At 39.4% G+C, this 21,325-nt stretch overlaps 1 protein-coding gene across 3 annotated transcripts in view; it reads right to left on the bottom strand.

Moving 5' to 3' along the window:
- Window positions 1-21,325, bottom strand: part of sult4a1 (sulfotransferase family 4A, member 1) — a 282,375-nt gene that overhangs the window by 242,963 nt on the left and 18,087 nt on the right. Inside the window, exon 7 of one of the 3 annotated variants that reach the window (XR_007429993.1) lies at window positions 19,257-20,787. Coding sequence is in view for 1 of the 3 variants with exons in the window: in XM_022671818.2 (XP_022527539.1) it covers window positions 20,675-20,787 (113 nt within the window). In the remaining 2 variants the exon portion in view is untranslated. Of the gene's footprint in view, window positions 1-17,089; window positions 20,788-21,325 lie in introns of those variants that run through there. The other 2 variants (XM_022671818.2, XR_007429994.1) reach the window with 2 other exon arrangements.

The raw sequence follows: 21,325 nt of genomic DNA, 5'->3' as shown, positions 1-21,325 counted from the left end.
TGTAAGAGGAGTACAGATATTGATGCATGATGCTTATCTGACTATTTTATTTCAACAAATTTCTAATCAAGCCTAATCTAATTTTACCGGGGTGTTTAAACTTTTGCAAACCTCAGCATTTTTCACTTAATGCTAACATCCAGACGTTCAGCACAACATTCGCAGCGCAGTGCCCTCTTGAATGGCAGCATATCATCATCTACAGAGCCGCTGAGAGTTTGGGCTCGGCTGTCAAGAGTTTACAGTGTTGGTGCTATAAATGTAGCGAGACCTGGCTGAGCGCTGAAAGCAATTAGAGGCGCTGGAAATGAACCTGTCACTGCTTATACCCATGAGCCTCATCAAAAACTCAATGAGGAAAATTTGACTGCCAGGCACAAAGTTTGTTAAAGTCCTTGATGGAAACAAGCATTTTTTTAGTGTTACTTTTATAATTTTATAATCATCCAGGTGCCTCATTAGTTATCAGTCACATATCATCCTATAATCACTCCTCAGTAATCTGCCTCTCTCTCTCTCTCTCAACGTCTCTTTACTTATCTCTCTCCCCCTAATGTCTCTGTTGATCTCTCCCTGTCTTTCTCTAAATCTGTCTCTCTCACTGTCTTTTTCTGTTAATATCTCTCTCTCTCTCAACATCTCGTATTTGATCTCTCTTTTCACTGTATTTCTCTCTCTCTCACTGTCTCTTTACTTATCTCTCTCTCTCTCTATCTCTCTCTCTCTTAATGTCTCTGTTGATCTCTCTCTCACTGTCTTTCTCTCACTTTCGGTCTCACTGTATCTGTGTCTTTTGGTTGATCTCTTTATCACTGTCTCTCTCCATCTCACTGTCTCTGTTTTGCTCTCTTTCTCACTCACTGTCTCTCTCTCAATGTCTCTTTGTTTATCTCTCTCACTCTCTTTCTCTCTCTCAAAGTCTCTGTTCTCTCTCTCTCTCAATGTCTCTTTTTTGATAGCTCTCTTTCTCTGTTTCTTAATGTCTTTTTGCTGATCTCTCTCTCTCCATCTCTCCCTCTCTCTCTCTTTCCCTCTTAATGTCTCTTTTTGATACCTCTCTCAATGTCTTTTTGTTTATATCTCTCTTTCTCTGTCTCTCAATGTCTTTTTTATCTCTCTCACAGTCTCTCTCAATGTCTGTTTTTGATCTCTCTTTCTCTCAATGTCTTTTTAGAGATCTTTCTCTCTCTCAATGTCTCTTTGTTTATCTCTCTCTCTCACTTTCTTTGTCTCTCAGTCTCTTTTTGTTGATCTTTCTCTCTCACTCTCTTTCTCTCTCTGTCTCTTTGTTTATCTCTCTTTCTCTCTTTCTCAGTGTCTTTGTTTATCTCTCTCACTGTCTCTCTCTCTGTCAATGTCTGTAGATATCTCTCAACGTCTCACTGTCTCTCTCTCTCTTCCTCTCTCTCTTAACGTCTCCTTGTTGATCTCTCTCTCTCACTCACTCTCTCTCTCTCTCTCTCTTTCTCAGCATCTTTTTGTTTATCTCTCTCTCACTGTCTCTCTCCCCCAGAGCTGGAGCAGCTTTTCCAGGCCCCCTCGCTCGACCCGTGCTGCTGGGTTCATGAGACTTGGTTGTAGCTGAACAGATGGACAGACCTGATCATCGCCCTCAGGTTGGCTCTGATCTGCAAAGTTAAAAGAGGCATATGAGCCGGAGCAGAAGCCATGACAGGCACTCACTGGTTATCACATGCGAGAGCACACGCAACAGCAATCATGAAAACTGTAAAAGAACACAAGAGAACACGGGAAAAAAATACAGAGTGAGATTTTATATGACTACGAGTAGAGTAAGAGTAGCTGGAAGAGGTCAGTGGTCTCCACTTCACTCTTGGTGTGAAGTCTGAAGTACGGTTGGCCTGTGTAAGTCTTCTCCTCCCCGAGGGCCATGCGCATGTGGCACAAAGAATGGAGGCGCAGATACTATATATACCCCTCCTGACTCCTGGGTAATCACGTCCCACTGTCGCCCAAAGAACTCATATTTTAATTGAACTCTTATTAGGTCCACCGCCGAAACGCCGCGAAAATGAGTGTCTCCTCCCAGATGTGCTGTCAGCTGCCACCAGCCGATCAACTCGAGTCAACCCCCCCTCCCCCAAAGACAGCACAGAAACGGGGACTCGCTCTGGAACGGGAAAGCTGGGCCCCCGTGATTGGGCGTAATCGTGCGTTTTTACCTCTTCATAGACGTTGCCAGAGGAAGACGAGCTCCTTTATCTTTCCTGCCTGTCTTTGTTTTCACGGCGCGCGTTTGATTCTGCGCTTCTTTAATTATCGGCGAAACAGCCTGGATGGGGAAGATGAGGGGGAATCCTTGCTTCTTTGTAATAACTAACAGCCTCAGCCCTAACAATTGCACCTAACAAGCAGAACAATTACAGCGGCATTAAGTTAGCTTTGTGCCTCAGTCTGGAGAGAGGAAACCAGAGAAACCAGAGAGTGCAGAGAGAGAGTTTTTTTTTAGGGGTGGGGGAGTGGGAGGAAGAAAAGATCAAATGAAAGGGAATTTATTAGAATAGATATAAATAAGATTTCAGGCCCAAAAGTTCCTGAAATATGAGCTAATTAGAAGGGCGTTAAAATCACAAAGGAGACGGAAAAGGGATATCTTGAACAATTAATGAGCTGAAAGATAGAGATCTCATATAATCTCTCGTTGGCTATCGCGTTTCATCCCCTCATTGTTCCCTTTGCATGCATTCCCTTTTGCATGCATTTTCGTTGCATGCATTCCCTTTGCTCTCCTTCTATCTGTCTCTCTCTTTTTCTGTCTATCTCTCTTTCTCTCTCTCTCTCTCTCTCTCTCTCTTTTGCTTCCTCTTGTTGATGCCAGGTTTCCATTAAGTGTTTTTTTATGCTGGCTGGCTGGCTTCAGTCTCCACCTGGCATTATGCCAAACTGACAGTGCGTGCATGTGTGTGTGTGTGTGTGTGTGTGTGTGTGTGTGTGTGTGTGTGTCCCTCTGTGATGGCCACGGGGCCATCAGACCTCAAACACTTTCATGAGTGATGCTGCCAGGGCCAATTAGCTGTCCGTAATTAAACAGGGACCTGGGCTAGAGGCCTGTATGTGTGACAGTATGCGCCTTTGTGTGTGTGTGTGTGTCTCTCTGTGTCTGTGTGTGTGTGTGTGTGTGTGTGTGTGTGTGTGTCTGTGTGATTGGGGGGTGGGTAGGTGCTTCTGTGAGTGACACACACTCCTCTTCCTCCTCATCAAAACATCAAGGTTTTTTGTTTGGGAGCTAAATAGAATAAAGGCCTGGCCCCGGTAGTTGTCAGTGTGACCGGGGTGTAGCGCAGAGGCAGCGTGAGATGCTACATAACCTCTGCTGTCACTATGAATTAGACAGCAGACGCAGCAGAAGGACAGATAGAAAGAGAAAGACGGAGAGGAAGAGATCGTGTTGCAGTAGCTGGAGTCTGGGCGTACAGAAGCTGTAGCTGTGGGGGTGGGATATATATGATGATATGTTATAGCTGTTGTGATGAATTACTTCACGATATGCTTTTTTTTGAGTGCTCTGTAACAACATGACAATTACAATACAGCAGAGGTGAAAAAAGTACTGAAAAATTGTATTTTAACCCTTGTGTGGTGTTCGTGTCTGTGGGACCCGTTTTCATTTTTCATCAAATGATTCTAAAAAAATATTTTTTCTAACTCAAACTCATTGGCATTGGCTCATTTTTTGTGAAAAACATATATCAAAACACATTTTCGATAAACACACACTGTACACCCCCCCCCCCCCCCAACCATTTATATTACATACAGTATGTTTGGCCAAGGGCTAATAAACATTGCTTCATTTGTAAATTTGAAACTAAACAAATTTTCTACTCATATCTTGAGTTTAATTCATTTTCTTTTACATTTTATTAAAAAACTAATAAAAAAAGAGTAGCACTTTTTGAAAGAAATGTAACATAAGAAAGGTAAAGGGCAAATATTAACCATGTAAGCTGTTTATATTGCTTGCAATTTAGGTGAAGCGAGCATGTGTAAAGCATTTTAATGTAAAATTGCTTAATTTTGCTGAATTAAATACAAGTAACAAAATAAATGAGTAACAAAAATATGAACACCACACAAGGGTTAAGTAAAAGTACCTTTACTCTGCTAAATTTCTACTCAAGTAAAAGTAAAAGTACCCATCTAAAAATCTCCTTGAGTAAAAGTAAAAAGTACTCAATTTAAATGTACTTTGAGTAAAATTTACATAGTTACTTTTAATTATTTAATGTAAAAAAGTAAAAACAAATCATAAATTAAATTGTTTTTAATGAACTATTATTTCACATAATAATTTGGACCTTTCAGGCAGTGTTTGTTCAGACCAGCCCATAAAACAAGTGGCATAGATTTCTATGATCCATTTTTTTCTTTGCTGTTAAAAGGTTATGGTCATATATGTGACCAAAAACTGTAGTATGTTTATAGTTTTACAATTCATTATTATTTTTTAACTTACCATTTTTTTTTTTATTCAGACAATTGTTTTTTACCCCAGCATTTTTTTACTCAGTAATGCAGAGTTTTCCAATGTAGCGAAGTAAATTACTTGTGTCAAAATGTACTTAAGTAAAAGTAAAAGTACCTATTTAAAAAACTACTTTAAAAATTACAAATTTCTCATAGAATCTTCTCAATTACAGTAACTTGAGTAAATGTAATTCATTACTTTCCACCTCTGCAATACAGTTTATTGTATCACAGTTAATATCATGTTGTATTGTATTGTACTACTCTATCTAGCAGTGACTAGTATGTACTAGTTTTATTTAACATCATTGTTTTCGATAAACCCCTGTGTCACTTTGAGGGTCCTATTATCCTATTATACACCCTGAGCAAGGCACCCTGTCACAATGCTCATTCCTATCTTACACCCCATCAACATCATTAAACACACACACACACAAACGCACTGCAGAGAATATTATAGTATAATAAAAACGTAAAAAAAAAAATGTATTACATACATGTGTTGAGACAGAGAGAATTGGTCTGTTTACAATATTGTAGAAATAAAGTAATTGTAATTGAGTAATATTGTATGCAGAAATTAAGTAAAGTTTTGGAACCGAGTTGAAGTTACTTAAATGTGTCTGAAATGAAATTTACTTCCCCTCCTTCACTCCTCTATCCCATTATTTCCCTTTGACCTCCTTTAGACCCTGTCTAAAGATGTTTTTACCTTTAACTTCTATTACTTTTGTACTTCACTATTGTAAGTCTCTTTGGAAAAAAGCGTCTGCCAAATGTAATGTAATGTAAAAAAGCAAAAAAAAGCAAATGCAGAAAGTTGCAAAACTTTTTTAGAGTAAATTTTACTCATCACTTTTTTTTTCAGTGTGGGTGCGGTCCTGAGCCAAGGTGGGTGAGGCCATGAAGTCACTGGTTGACGTAGACACCCTAACATCTCTCTTATCTACTCATATTTCTAAGGCTTTTCTTTTACTAGCTACAGCAGACAAGGGAGGTTGAGGAAAAGTTTCATGTGCAGCATCATAAACAACTCAGAGGGAGCTTCTGTATTTCACAAAGAACAAGAAAAAGTAGATTTTAGCGGAGGGAGACCTTTAAAATAAAGGCTGTGATCTGTGCTCCAGTTACCAGAAGAATTCAGCTCATCCCTGATGGAGCTATGCGACTGCATGAGACTGCAGAGAGAGCAGAGAAGAGCAGAGAAGAGCGGAAGGGGAAGGAAGCTGACTGGGTTTGGTGGTGGAAGATCCTGGAGATCCTTGGAGAGAAGGCAGAGAGAGGTAGAGAGGAAGGACAGCACTCAGTTCATCGCGTCCAAAATCGTTCAAAATCGTCCAGGATTTAGTTTGATTGCCCACAGTACAGTGCATTGTGATTAGAATTGCCACGCCGTTCCATTCTACTCCATTCCAGGTTTCTCTGTATCGCAAATTAATCACGTCTTTCTCCACAAATCTATCTATTTTGCATTTTGTGTGTGTGTGTGAAGAAGAAAGTGTGGGCTTGCCAGTGTATACCCAAATGTTTACAAGCGAAAGCCCGGACGCTCAGCTTCTGCATGATGATTGGATGATCTGTCTGAGGCGGAGTCCCTTTTTGATTGACAGCGAAATGAGCGAATCAGCGATCTTTTAGTTTCTGTCGCGCCAGTGCAAGCTGCACATAATGTCAGACAGTTTTAATGTTGTGGACGGATTTTGGAGAAGCCATTTGATAGTCTTCCTTACGAAGAAAAACTTAAGAGTTAAACAGCAGGGCAGATCAACTGCTCAGATTAATTTGGTGTAAAAAGGTGGGAAAAGTAACAGGTATTTTCAGCTGTTCTGGTGTGATAATGTGAGCTGGCTGACTGGAAGTGCTGTAACAAATAAAATGTACTGATGGCCATTCCTCTTGATGAAACTATCTCAGGACATAAATGAACAGGGGCCAGTAGTAAGTATTGTGTTATTATAATCATTTAAATAATTTAAATTAATAAAGGGATTATTTAAGGAAATTAAATCTGTCCAAAAAGGAAATAAATTAACCTGCATTTTTTTTTTACTGATCATTTTATGTTTATTCATGTCATAGCGTCTTTTTTATGCAATTGTTCAATGTAAAGAATTGGTACCTTTTTGTTGTGTAGTGAAAACTTGAAAACAATGCCTTTTGTTTACAAAAAAAAATCTCAGGGAGAGTAGAATTTACGTATAAATAAAACTACATATGTTAAGATGTAGGCCGAAATTGAGCTTCCCCTCCTTGAAAGACCAGCATCCGCCACTGGTAGTAACGTTAGTAAAGTTAGGATTACACAGGGACTTTGAGGTGATGGAGGTAAAGTTAGCTCTATTACATGAGAATGATGAGCAATGGCTGATAAAACAGCAAACGGTTAAGAATGAGAAGTGTTGGATGAGCAGCAAGTGTATATGTTAGGCTACATCATTTTATTTTAGATATTTTGGTTAAAGGTGTGTTGAAAGGCTGCATAGTTTGAGTTTTGTATTTTGTCATTTTAAAACTGATTAATGATCAGTTAACTTAAAAATATAAAAGTAATATTAGCAAAAGGTTCGCCTACACTGAATAAGAGTAAAACAGTGTGAAATGCTTTTTAGACAGAGTTGCGTTGCATGAATCCATTAAGCATCCCTGTTTGTAGCCTGATACAAATACATGTTATAGCTGTTTAAAGGAGGAAGAAGCACCTTTAACCTAAAGAATTAGAATTGAGCTGTTATAAAGGTGTCCTCCTTTTCAGAAACCCAAATCTGGTCACCCTAGCCCAGCTCTAGGTGGTGTGGAGAGGCTGGAGTCTCTTCAATGGAAGAGCGCAGTTGTGATAGAATATTGATAAGTGGATCTGGTGTGAACGGGAAGCATCTGTGACAAAGTACTTCATCACTTGTATGTGCATTGTGTGTGTGTGTGTGTGTTTGTGTGTGTGTGTGTGTGTGTATGTGTGTGTGTTAGTGTTAGTGCGCGTGTGAGTGCGGCGTTAACACATCAGTCATTAGCCCAAGCAGCTGTTCACAGAGACACACCACTGCTCCTCTGTAACAACCTACCACATCAAAAAAGGTGCTGTCACACAAAGGGCTGCGTCTGCAGTGTTTGCAGTGTTTCAGTGTTTGTGCAGAGAAAAAAGAACCGCTAAAAGAAAAGAAGTCGTACGTGAGTCTGAATGGCTGTGTGTCTGCGGCTGTATTGCAGATGAGCTGGTGCCAGCAAAAAGTAATAAAAGCGAATGAAGAGAAAGTAGCGAGGGATTTGACGAGTGAGAAAATAAAGGGGAGACATACATATAGATTTACATATGCCAAAAGTAGAAGAGTCCAAAAGAGGAGAACAGAGAAAGTGGGAGAGAAAAAAAAGCAGGAGAAAAAAGCTGGAGAGCTTCTCAGAGGAGCTAATTTGCGATCTGATTTAATTCAATAAATTCCTCAATTTCATTATGAGGAAAAACAAAACAACCTACTTAATTTCTGGAATGTATGCAAAGCAAATACGCAGGACGAGTTCTTTTAAACCTCCTGTGCTTTGTAGCTTCCTCAGACTGACACAGATAAACAAAATCGAAACACTGTCGAAAATTGTGACTGTCGACTCAAGTCATGCAGGAAAGATCCTCAAATGAGAACGCAATTTCAGGAAAATGCTTTGTCAAATGGTTTGTGCTTCTACACAGCATTTACAGAGCCTTCACTCTGTCTTGTATTATTATTATTATTATTATTATAAACTTGTTCACTTCAGTTTCTGAATCAGTTCCTCTGATTTTGCTATTTATAGGTTTATGTTTGAGTAAAATGAACATTGTTGTTTTATTCTACAGACAACATTTCTCCCAAAATTCCTAATAAAATATTGTCATTTAGAGCATTTATTTGCAGAAAATGAGAAATGGCTGAAATAACAAAAAAGATGCAGAGCTTTCAGACCTCAAATAATGCAAAGAAAACAAGTTCATATTGATATATTTAAGTTTTAAGAGTTAAAAAATCAATATTTGGTGGAATAACCCTGGATTTCAATCACAGTTTTCATGCATCTTGGCATCATGTTCTCCCCCACCAGTCTTACACACTGCTTTTGGATAACTTTAAGCAGTTCAGCTCGATTTAATGGCTTGTGATCATCCATCTTACTCTTGATTATATTCCAGAGGTTTTTAATTTGGTAAAATCATAGAAACTCATCATTTTAGGTGGTCTCTTATTTCTTCCAGACACATAGTTTGAGATTAAGAGGTTAAAAAGTTATTTAGGTCTAAAATTGCTTTTTGTTTAGGCCCTAATTCTCAAGGTTTTAATGTCTGTGCGGTTACAAAAAAAATAATTGTATATAAAAAGTTTCTGTTTTCTGGAGGGCTGTGTTGCTTTCTAGTTTTAAACAGGTGGAACATGAAGTGGAAAAGGTTGAGAAACCCTGACTTAGTAGATACTTTAGTGTTGTAACCTGATATGGATAAACTGTACAGCACAGCAGGGGCAATAATAAGATAATTATAAGATGTGTGTTTTCTTGTGGAGGTGAAAATTACTGTGTAATTTTATGTTCATTCGACTGAACCACCACAGTATAAATCCCTTGTTACTGCAGATTGTTATTTACTGTAATTCTGTTATATTGATATACCTGAGGGTATTAACTTGCTTGATTAACTGAGTTATATGGTGATGTTTGTATGTGTCTCTATATAATGAGATGTTTACTTGTATGGAATATAATCAAGAGGAAGATGGATGATCACAAGCCATCAAACCAAACTGAACTGCTTGAATTTTTGCACCAGGAGTAAAGCAGCACAAAGTTATCCAAAAGCAGTGTGTAAGACTGGTGGAGGAGAACATGATGCCAAGATGCACAAAATAACTGTGATTAAAAACCAGGATTATTCCACCAAGTATTGATTTCTCTTTGACTCTTTGATTGAACTCTTATAACTTTATAAATATGAAATTGTTTTCTTTGCATTATTTGAGGTCTGAAAGCTCTGCATCTTTTTTTGTTATTTCAGCCATTTCTTATTTTCTGCAAATAAATGCTCTGAATGACAATATTTTTATTTGGAATTTGGGAGAAATGTTGTCTGTAGTTTATAGAATAAAACAATAATGTTTATTTTACTCAAACATAAACCTATAAAAAGCAAAATCAGAGAATCTGATTCAAAAACTGAAGTGGTCTCTTAATTTTTTCCAGAGCTGTGCATTCATTTACAGTTGAATCATGTAGCTTCATTAATGAATGCTCCCATTTATACCTTTATAAAAACACAGTAATTATTGTTAAACTTATTTAGAAGTTCTCTAGAAATGCTTGGATTGTACGTAATCAACTAAAATGTCATTAGCACTTTTTTAACGTTGTAAGATGTGTGTGGTGCTAATGGTTGGCCTGTGGGAAAGATTAGTGATGTTAAGATTATACGGTCATACTGCTCAGTCATCAGTAATTAAAAAGTAATCAGTAAGGGTGTAACGGTATGCGTATTCCTGTGCCAAACAGTCAGGGTAGGGGTTCACAGTTCAGTTCACACAGTCATACAGAGAATACACAGAACGTGCTATTAGAGTAAAGAAAAAAAGTTATTTCAGAAATGTGGATGCCACCTAAAAACCGTAAACTGTAAGATATTGTATTTGTTTTGGAATTGTGGGAACTGTAGCAGGTTTACAGCATTTGCTAGGGTTAGTCCTCCCCACACTTTTCCACTAATTCAGTTGAAATTGTGTAACTCATATATTATATACAGGGGTTGGACAATGAAACTGAAACACCTGTCATCATTTTAGTGTGGGAGGTTTCATGGCTAAATTGGAGCAGCCTGGTGGCCAATCTTCATTAATTGCACATTATTGCACCAGTAAGAGCATAAAGAGTGTGAAGGTTCAACTAGCAGGGTAAGAGCACAGTTCTGCTTAAAATATTGCAATGCACACAACATTATGGGTGACAACATTATGAGTTCAAAAGAGGACAAATTGTTGGTGCACGTCTTGCTGGAGCATCTGTGACCAAGACAGCAAGTCTTTGTGATGTATCAAGAGCCACGGTATCCAGGGTAATGTCAGCATACCACCAAGAAGGACCAACCACATCCAACAGGATTAACTGTGGACGCTGTAAGAGGAAGCTGTCTGAAAGGGATGTTCGGGTGCTAACCCGGATTGTATCTAAAAAAAACATAATACCACGGCTGATCAAATCTGCCGTGAATTCAATGTGCACCTCAACTCTCCTGTTTCCACCAGAACTGTCCGTCACCACAATAAATTATTGTGGTCTAAAACCAGGTGTTTCAGTTTCATTGTCCAACCCCTGTGTGTAGAGACCTATGTATGGATGTCTCTGTTGAGCTGATATAAACTGATATAAAAAAGCCAGATGAGAAGAAACTAGAATCATATCCCAGTGCCCCAGTGTAAAGAAGAAGAAAAAAACACATGCAAAAATAACCTTGCTAACAATTAGCCTGTATCTTTTTTCGCTTTTCTTTTTGCTGCAACGTCTCAGCTACGTTTGTGCCGATGTAGGTTAATGACTGAATTGCGGGATTGAGTTATTATCACTCCCTGCGAGCCCTGGGAGCAAGGTTGCCAACATAAGGTTTCCTATTAAGACTTTACCGGGCCCAGCCGGGGCCTAGCAATCGGGTCCCAGTGCAATTGCCCCGTTTACACTGCTGATAGTGAGCTAGCTTACCTGCCTGATTAGAAAGAGCCTGTTTAAAGTTCAAGTGTAATTCCACGGGAACTTAACAGGGGAATATTATGTGTAATATGTGTTGTCAGTTACGGTGAGGTCACTCTTGGGACGTGGAGGCTTCTAACCTTGACGCACAGCGTGCAGTAAGTAAACCGTGATTCCTTACACACGTGTATACAGACAGGTACACACACAGACACACACACTTACACACACACTTACACACTTACACACCTATTTTAGTCATGCATAATCAAAGCACAGTCTCCTATGGAGTGCCCTACATCCTGAAAGGCACTAATCCATTGTGGCTAGTCCCCTAAGAGTCAGACAGAGTGGGTCTTATAATAGAGCGCATAGCTTTTCATTAGCACATAGCTTGTGTGTGTACGCTGCTAATGGCAGAGTCTGGGCTTTTAACACTAGCGCATTCACAGAGGACTCGGGCAGATGGCTGTTCTGGCACTGACTGAGTCCTCTCCTCCATTCAGTAATGCGCCCGCACTGACAAGACAATGCATTAACTCATATTTTACTGTTGTACCTGCAGTCAAAGTGCCTCTGCCTTCAGACGCTCTCTCTCTCTCTCTCTCTCTTTCCGTCTCTCTCTCTTTCTATCTCTCTATTTTCCCCCTCTGCCTTCCCCTCTCTCTCTTCCGCTAGCCCCTGCAATTATTTGCATAAGCGTTCCTTTCACGTGCACTGCAACCGCTTGCCTTTTAAATAATTGATCAGTCAAAAAAAAAGAGAGGGAAAGAAAAAAGACAGTGAAGCACTCAGCCCTCAATCTTCTGTTTGAGAGTGCAGAACAGATGAGACGTAAAGAAAAAAAAGAGAAAAAAAAACAAGTTACAAAAAAAAAAGATGCCACCGGCACCTCACTCCCAGAAGCACAAAGAGACTGGAATAAGAGACATCAAAATGTCAGAAGAATAGCAGCTGTTTGTGTGAGAACACGGGGCCTCGCCTGTAAAGTAAACTTTTCCCCAACTCCCCCAGTCCGTCCGCACGTCTGCGCGGAGGCAGGGCTGAGATTGCGGAGGACATCACTACGGAGAGACAGACTGAGGCGAGCAGTCAAACTGTCAGATGGAGGCAGCCAGACGGAACAAAGACGAACAGAAAGACAATTACGACCGTGCAGCAGAGTGGCAGAGAAATCATACACACAGGCACGGGCTCACACACACACACACACATAAACGTACACGCTCACACGAGGCCTGACACGCAGGAGAGCTCTCCACGCCCCACTCAGCAGGACGCTCACACTCACACAGGACAACTCATAGTAATAGTAATAGTAATAGTACAGATCAGAGCAGTTTTAAGCAATTTTAAATACAAAAAAATAAAAGTGCATCATGTATTGTGGAATGTGCATCATGCATCATGCATTATGGAGTGTGCATGGTGCAGAACAATGCAGCACAATCATGCATATAGAAACAGATGTAAATACATATGTTGCACGCTGTCTGTAAGTGCAGCATGCACTTTCCTGACAATATAAAAAAAATATACTGTAGCCTAACCACAGTCATGGTGGATTTCGTAAAGTGCACTGCACACTTTAGTAACACAGTAATCACACTTGCACTACGGGAAGTGCAGGGTGAATATACTGTATTTATTTTTTTTATCCATCACCTTTGACAAACTATACAAATTAGTTTAATTAGTAAATATTTAATGTTGAATAAAATTTAAACAGAACAAACCAAAAAAAGCATTTTATAAAGAGGTTATAGCAACTTTCTGTCCTAGAAAAAGTATTCGGTCTTGAGACAGCTGGACTCTGGGCACAGAGGTGGGGAGAATGAGCCGTCAGCGTCTGAAAGGCAGCAGAGGTACTGAATAAGTGTTTTTGTTGTTATTTAAAGATTTATACGTTTTTGAAGAGATGCAAAGCAATTTTTTTTTTTTTTTGCTTGTTTTTTTAAATGTACAGACATTGCATTGCTTTATTATTTATTGCTCATTATAACTCAAACCTTAAGCATATGTGAAATATGTGAAAGGGCCTCAAAAAAGATCTAGACCTGCTGTTTGTGATCATTTCCAACTTGAAGACAAAGAAGTAGCTAAAGCGTCTAATTTTATGATTTTTCTTCAGTATATTTTGGCCCAGTACCCTTGCTTTCAAGTGTAACCCTTGTGATATCTTCCCTCTAAGAATTGGGAAACCCTTCATGAACTCGACACAGTTATAGCACTATAGCAGTGGAGTGCCAAAGTTTAGCAACCTAACTGCTGCAGGTTAACCAGTTAACATTAGGGCTTTATCGTATATCTTCAGAAAGGGGGCAGTTAATCCAGCAAATAATTATTATAGCCCATTTAACTTAATTCCTCTGTGATGAGTAGCTTTCGCTAGCTTTCATTACCTTTTTTTTAGTTATTTGTTTGTAGGTGTGACGCAGTGGATAACACCCTCACCTGCCAGTGAGCTACCATATCATGTGGGAGACTGGGGTTCAATTCAATACAGTCTGGGTGACTGAATGCTGAGCTACACCAGTAAGAGTCTTTGGGCAAGACTTCAAATACTTGTCGCTCTGGATAAGAGCGTCAGCTAAATGCGGTAAATGTAAATGTAAGATGTACAGTAATTTATTTTTCTGTTCCACTTAAATGCTGCAGCCTCTTCCATCTATTGCACCGTTTAAGGTGGAATGGGAAAATTATTTAGCTACTTAGATGAACTGCTAGTGATTTTTTAATGATTGTTATGAAGTAAATAGGCATAAAACATTAAAACTACATATTAAACTATGGTAATATAGAAGTTATCATGCTATCTGTTGCACCATTTAAGGTGGAATGGGGAAATTAGATAGCTACTAAGATGAACTGCTAGCGGATTTTTAATTATTATGAAGTAAATGGGCATAAAACATTAAAACTACATATTAAACTATGGTAATATAGAGGTTATCATAATTTTTACCAAGGAAAAATCTTATGTTGAAGGGTCATGTAGCCCCAACACTTCCCCTAACCTACCCCTCCAACCTAACAAGTATCAGGACACTCTATCCCTAGTCATGGGATGTAGCATGGGCTGTAGTCTTAACTAAAGGCCTATCTATGCCTGATACTCACAGCTCATCACATAAATAAGCTGCTATAGCTAAAAGATGTACGCAGCACTGGTGTGCTCTCCAGAAAGGAGGATAGATATGGGCCTATGGAAAAGCTTTCTGAATCAGAATCACATTCCACAGGGGAAAAAATCCTGGAATGACTATTTTGCATCCCACACATCCACATCCGTCAGTCAGTCTGCAGCGGCCCGGCGGGAACACTGAGAGACTCTGAGTGAAATTACAAAGCAGTCCTGCTGCAGCATGGAAATGAAATGAGCGAGAGCCATGGGAAGGGAATACCTTTCAAACTCATTGCAGAAAGTGTGTGAGTGTGTGTGTGTGTGTGTGTGTGGAGTTTGAGTATGGGCTGGAGTTTTGTTTAACCCTGGCACGTTCGCCTCCCAGCACTGGGGTCTTGGGTTCAAGTCCCTATCTGGGTGGAGTTTCCATGTTCTCCCCGTGTCTGCATGGGTTTACTACCACAGTCCAAAAACAAGGAGATGAGATAAAATTGCCCAAAAACAATTAAATACTCTAAATTGATTTGGTATGCTGGGTAAATGATGTAGTGCCCGATGCAGTCCTCCAGTAGAGCTTTTCCACCGACCTGGAACTGGCACACTTCTGGTTCACGAACCTAATTTTTAACCGGTTCGCCGTGTTTTCACCAACAAAAGTAGGTTCCGAAACCAAGAACGTTTGTTCGGAGTGGGAACCAAAGAATACAACTGTGATGACATCTTGAAGATACATATATATTTTTTATTGTATTTATATGCATCATTATATCTTATCTTTTTGTAACTTTGTGTACAATGCATATCTATCTATGGGCTACATCACAGTGGGTCACAGTATTTACTCTGCATTTGATGTTTCTCTGAAGTTTCAGGATGAACCTGAAGGGAGAATTGAGAGGGAGAAACTCTATGGTGAACTAAAAGAGGATTTATCTCGGGCAGGATATGTTCGCATGAAAGAGCAAGTGATAAACGAGCTGAAAAAGCTTAAACATGGAATGGAAATGGCATTTTATGATGTGATGGACAGCATGCCGGGCAGTAGGTCAGCTAACCAGATGACTGGGGCGCTGATTTTGGCCACAGAAGCGGACCAGTGCAAAACTGGCTCTCTGACTCTGCCCACATCAGCCAATAATGGCGATATGTTTACTGATGTGACGTTTTGACGGTTTAACTAACACTAATGGACCAGAGTTCTTTTGGTGGAAAGCACTACAGGTTGACGGTGGTTTCCGGTTGAGAGTAAGCTGTGGGCTATTGGCTGCTGCTTCTCACTGGAATGTGGATGAGTGCTGAGTATAAATGGTTGTGTGTACAAAAATGTGAAAATTTTAAAGCGTCCTTGGGTTTCTAGAAAAGCGCTATATAAGTTAAACTTCATTCATTAATTAATTTATTCATTATAGTTCGGTATGAAAAGAATAAAATACACAGATCAGATCAAAGATGCCATGTATAGTGATTTCAGTGATGTGTCATCATTCAGTGTGTCATTACCCGTGTTGCCCTTCACCTTATGAATTATGACCAGAAATTATAGCTGTCCAGGGAGAAGAAGTGAGAACGACAGATCCATAAAAATGCTCATCATATTTTTTTTTATTTTAGCTTAAACTCTACTGCCCTCTAGTGAAGCAAAGAGAAACTTGAGCACATTAGAAACAGGATAACTGTGCATTTGACTGATTCTAAGTGAAAGTGACTTAAGTAGAAGGTAAAGTGTGCTTTAAGCTCCACACTAAGTGGAAGTATTCTACATTTTTGGTTCTAAAGTATTGCAGCAGTAGTTTATACTAAAATGTAGTAGTGAAGTACTGAAAGTAAAGCACAGTACTGTACTGTTATTAGTGTAGTTATTACAGAAAGCAGTGGAAAGTTCGGCTTGGTGAGATAGTACAGATCATCTACCGCTCTGATTTTAGTGATAATGTGGATTTTTTGGATAATGTGTTTCTCTGAAAAATCTCAGTTTGAAGGGTCATGTAGCCCAAATACTTCACCTAACCTCCCCCTCCAGCCTAACAAGAGTCGGGATACCCTACCCCTGGAAGTAAAAATGGAGATACTTGTTTTTCATTGGACAGCGATGATATATTCTTTGACCACTTTAGTAGGTGAGATACTTATTATAGGTTACAGTATTTTTTTTTTACTTTTACTTATATCTTATAAGGTATAGTTAATTTTCCAAGCCTCTTAAAACAATGAGTTTCTTTGATTTTGCCAAGTTGAAAACCTCTACAATATAATCAAGAGGAAGATGGATGATCACAAGCCATCAAACCACCAAACTGAACTGCCTGAATTTTTGCTCCAGGAGTAAAGCAGCATAAAGTTATCCAAAAGCAGTGTGTAAGACTGGTGGAGGAGAACATGATGCCAAGATGCATGAAAACTGTGATGAAAAAACTAGGGTTATTCCATCAAATATTGATTTCTGAACTCTTAAAACTTTATGAATATGAACCGAAAAGCTCTGCACCTTTTTTGTTATTTTCAGCCATTTCTCATTTTCTGCAAATAAATGCTCTAAATGACAATATTTTATTTGGAATTTGGGAGAAATGTTGTTCGTAGTTTATAGAATAATACAGCAATTTCCTATAAATAGCCAAATCAGAGAAACTGATTCAGAAACCGAAGTGGTCTACTAAAACTACATCACTTTTAATACTAGAAACAGGCTGCACTGTGTTTCAATCTGATTTACTGATGTTTTAATTGCCTGTTTAACGGCACTGTGGTGCACTGAAGTGCATAAACACAGACAACCAGAGCCACAAGGCCTGAAGACATGACTTTATTAATAAACCAACAAGCAAGCGTGAAAAGAACAGTGCGATACAGTGCCCCCCACCCAGAGTCTGAAAGGCAACCCAGCGGCACTAGGGAGTGTAGCTACTGGAGGGAATGTGTCAGCCAGAGAGAGAAAGAGAGAAAAAGAGAAAGAGAAAGAGAGAGCAGATAGCTGAAGTAGTAGTGGCATTAATATATTCCAGTGGAACAGTGGAATAGTGGATCTGAAGGGAACTCTGTAGGTGTAGTACATCCACAATGTTAAAAACATTCAAAAGAGCCAGAAGCTGTGCCAAGTTTGAGCCTGGGAGGGTTGTGACTGTGCATGTGGGCATATATATAAATGGTTTATGATGAAGATGTGAGGTCTGGCATCTACTAACGGAACATATTTAGAGTCTGCACAAGTATGAGAACTCTAGTGGCTCAGTTGAGGAGGGCACTGATACGACTGGTGATGCCAGAGCCTAGTTTCTGTCAAAATTCTGTGAAAGGAATTGAAGTCTAATATTGCAAAGTTTGAATATTGGCATGTGTAAAGGTTCCTCAAAGGTCCTAAAATGGTTGTAAAATGGTCAACGCAAGTGCTGTGGTGGAATGAGTGCTGGTTTTGTTGTTTAAGTAAAGCTGGCAAAACTTTACCATGGGAATGATTTGGTGCATTATTATTGGTTCATTATTATTATCTTGAAATAATATAGGTAAATGAGTGATTACAACACCAGACCAAAGCACTCCTCATGCATCAATTCTTCTCTGATATTTGGTCATACATCTCCTTATATTAATAATTACATTAATACAGTCGCCAGTCCTGTCAAGGAAATGATTCAACCAATTACTTTAGAGCATTATTGTATTTTTTAGAGCATGCTTTATGGCTACATTCACATTACAAGCCACATGGCTCAAATCCGATTTTTTTTGCTCAGATCAGATTGGCTATCTTGACTGTTCACATTCACAAATGTAAGTGATCTGAATCTGTGTGTAATGTGAACAAATTTGTCCCTGAAACGCCTCCTTCTTCACCAACAACCAAAAAAAATATTTGACAGACAAGAGACTTTAGCTTTATAAAGGGAAATATATATAAAGGGAAGGTCAAGGAGGTGAAAAAGACCAGGTGGTTTGCTTTTGCTGTTTTTTTGCAGCTATAGCTGCACCAAGAGATGTGTTGTGGGTACAAGAGAGAAGCACGTAGCGCTAATGCTAATGCTAATGCGTAAATGTTTAAAAAAAAAGACGCATGAATTCCGATATGACCGTTCACATTCATGTCACATATCCATGGATCGGATCTGATTTAGGACCACATATGAACACAGCCATGAAAAAAATCAGATCTGAGCCACACTGAGCAAAAAATCCGATTTAACTCACTTCAGCCTGCTAACGTGAATGTAGCTTTTGTGAGAATTGGTATTGCCCTCTTGGGCTCCCCCTACAGTTGGAGAGTGTAATAAACTCCACTGAAATTTTACTTCACTGCCATTAATACAAATCTCGCTTCTAATTTCCCTCTTAAAGATAGTTGTACACATGCATTTGTTGACAATTTGATAAAAACAGCTCAGTGCAGCTTAATTTAAGGCAAGCCCATGTGTACGGTGGCCCAAAAAGGCACATCACAACAACATTCACAAAGACATTTACCACTCCAGAAATGCTCCCGGACTCTAGAGGGCGCTGTTTAGCTGTTGACGTTGTACCAAAACGTCTGTTTCTATAATTTTTACAGATTGAGGACATGAATAATCGGCAGAAATAATCGTTGATTAATCGACTAATCGAAAAAATAAGCATCAGATTAGTTGACTACCAAAATAATCATTAGTTGCAGCCCTACAGCACAGCAAAGGAAGCCTGTTGTGCATGCTTTTGGTACAACGTCAACAGCTAAACAGCACCATCTAGCGTCCAGGAGCATTTCGGGTGTGGCAAATATATTTGCTTTTCCTTAAAGCCCCACTAGGTAGGATTTCCTTGATTTTTGATTTTTTTTTTTTTGAGTAAAATTACAGCTTGAAAGCGCTGCATTGAGGTGTAATAGGAGGAATAGCGGTGCTCTCGTGTCTGTGCCGGAGCTCCTCTGAGCTCAAACCAGACTCTGTAAGTTTCCCAAGGCGCGAGAACTGCGACCTGCTTTTTCGACCTTTAGTCCTAATGAAACATTTATTACACACTGCATCTGTAGGGGGAGCCCAGGAGCACAAAATCTCAAAAGCTTTAATACAGCTTTTCTGAAATGTTGCGTTTTTGTGATGTAGTTGCGTTGTCATATTTTTCTTTGCTTTGTAAATGTTGTTGTGATGTGACCAAGACCTTTCTGGGCCACCGTACACATGTGACCAAGTATCAGACATTAAGTGACCCATTATTGTTTTTTAGATGCTATGTATGTATGACCCACTGCAGTGTATCTTTATGTAAAATGTTACCAGGAGAAGATCACTCTGCTCTGGCTTATAAATTTCTAGTTAAACGGAAGGACTGGAGTGGGGGTGCTGAGCTGAGAGCTGAAAGCAGAAGGCTTTATGCTGACCACATCAACACCGAGCGTACACTAATGCCAGGCTGCTCGTAAAAGATGAGATATTGCTTATCAGTAAAATTGAGATGAGACACCCACACATAGACATACACTCACACACACACATACACATATATGCACACACACTCACACATACTGTACACTGACAAGTATCCATGCACAAGTGCACAAACATAATTGAAAATACTGTTCACTGCAGCAGATAAAACAATGTGTACGAGAACATCGGTCAATTTTCTCAGGATGGATCTAAAAGCATATCATAGAAAGAAAGGCGATGAGTCACACACTGCACGAGTACAAGTATTCAAACCTGTCATCTCTAAACCAATCATCTCTCAGCATGGGGACGAGTATGCAAATGTACTTTCAGTGATTGGACAGCTGCGTATATACAATATAGCAACTAGCCAATCGTTTCTGTAAAAGACCCAAACATCAACCAAGCAATCATCTCAGAATTCCTCTCAGACTTTGGAATGAGGTTTTGGCGTCGAGAATATAAATAATTTTTTTCCCATATTCAGATAAATACACATTTTATGAATGTATACTGTATGAATAGCTCTATACAATGTGCAATGCACCAAGCATTAGACTCACACTTTTCACCAGGCTAAAGCACTGCTTTTATGCACTGTTTACACACAAACACGCCGCAAATCACGCAAAGATGAAGCTCTGTACTGAAAAAAACAAACAAACAAAAAAAAAAAACGCCCCTACGCACTGATCTTGAATCAGTATAAATATGTACATATATATCTTTCTGGCATTACCCGTGCTGATTCAAGACCTGTGCCCAGGAGCATCTTCTTACAGCACAGCTTAAAGCCAAGTCAAGCCAGAGACGGAACGAACGAAAGAAATGAGAAATGGAGGAATGTGACATGGAGATTGAGTTTAGCAGATGGCGCCATTCTAGGAGACTCTAGCGAATTGTGTCAAGCAGAACAGGTGGTCTGATTGGTCGATCAGCTGATTGGCCGGTCCAGTCCAGTGGCCGTTGGGCTCTTCCTTCACAGACCAAAGTCAAAGGTCAGGTCAGACTTGCCCATCTTCTGTCGGTACACAGCATCGAACTTGTCGTTCATGGACACAGTGAAGATGTCCTTCCACAAGCCCACGCGACCTGAAGCAACACACAGACACACAATCAACAACAGAGCCTTTAAACTCATACACACACCAATACAGAAGACCTATTAACTATTAAAGGCTAAAAGCATGGAGCTGATAAGCAGATTCTAAACTTTTGATTAAGTTTAAAATCAGAAGAGGAGATTTTGTTATAACTTGTTCTTGTTTTTCATGTTTTGCATCAATCTTTCTATTTCTATTTACAGTCTTAAATACTGTATATTAATGCAGAATGAAAGACAATTCTGGTAATTCATTACATAGAGATACATAGCGTATTTTAAGTACTATAGGGTGCACTTAAAATCCTTTAATTTTCCCCAAAATCGAGTTTCAGTTTATATATCCAATATCCGATGCTGGAACAGTTTAGGATTAGCTGCTAACCGCACTAACCATGCTAAGTGCTAGCTTTTTCGCCGTTCAGAGGTAAGTATTATCGGCCTGTAGCCGTTTGCTAACCCCAGCTAGCACTGCTGGAGCAGCATTAGCATTAGCCACTAACCACGCTAAGCGATAGATCTTTCACC

The sequence above is a fragment of the Astyanax mexicanus genome, chromosome 2 (genome assembly GCF_023375975.1).
Source record: "Astyanax mexicanus isolate ESR-SI-001 chromosome 2, AstMex3_surface, whole genome shotgun sequence".
Taxonomy (NCBI): Eukaryota; Metazoa; Chordata; class Actinopteri; order Characiformes; family Acestrorhamphidae; genus Astyanax; species Astyanax mexicanus.
This window is presented reverse-complemented; position numbering and strand designations above follow the sequence as displayed.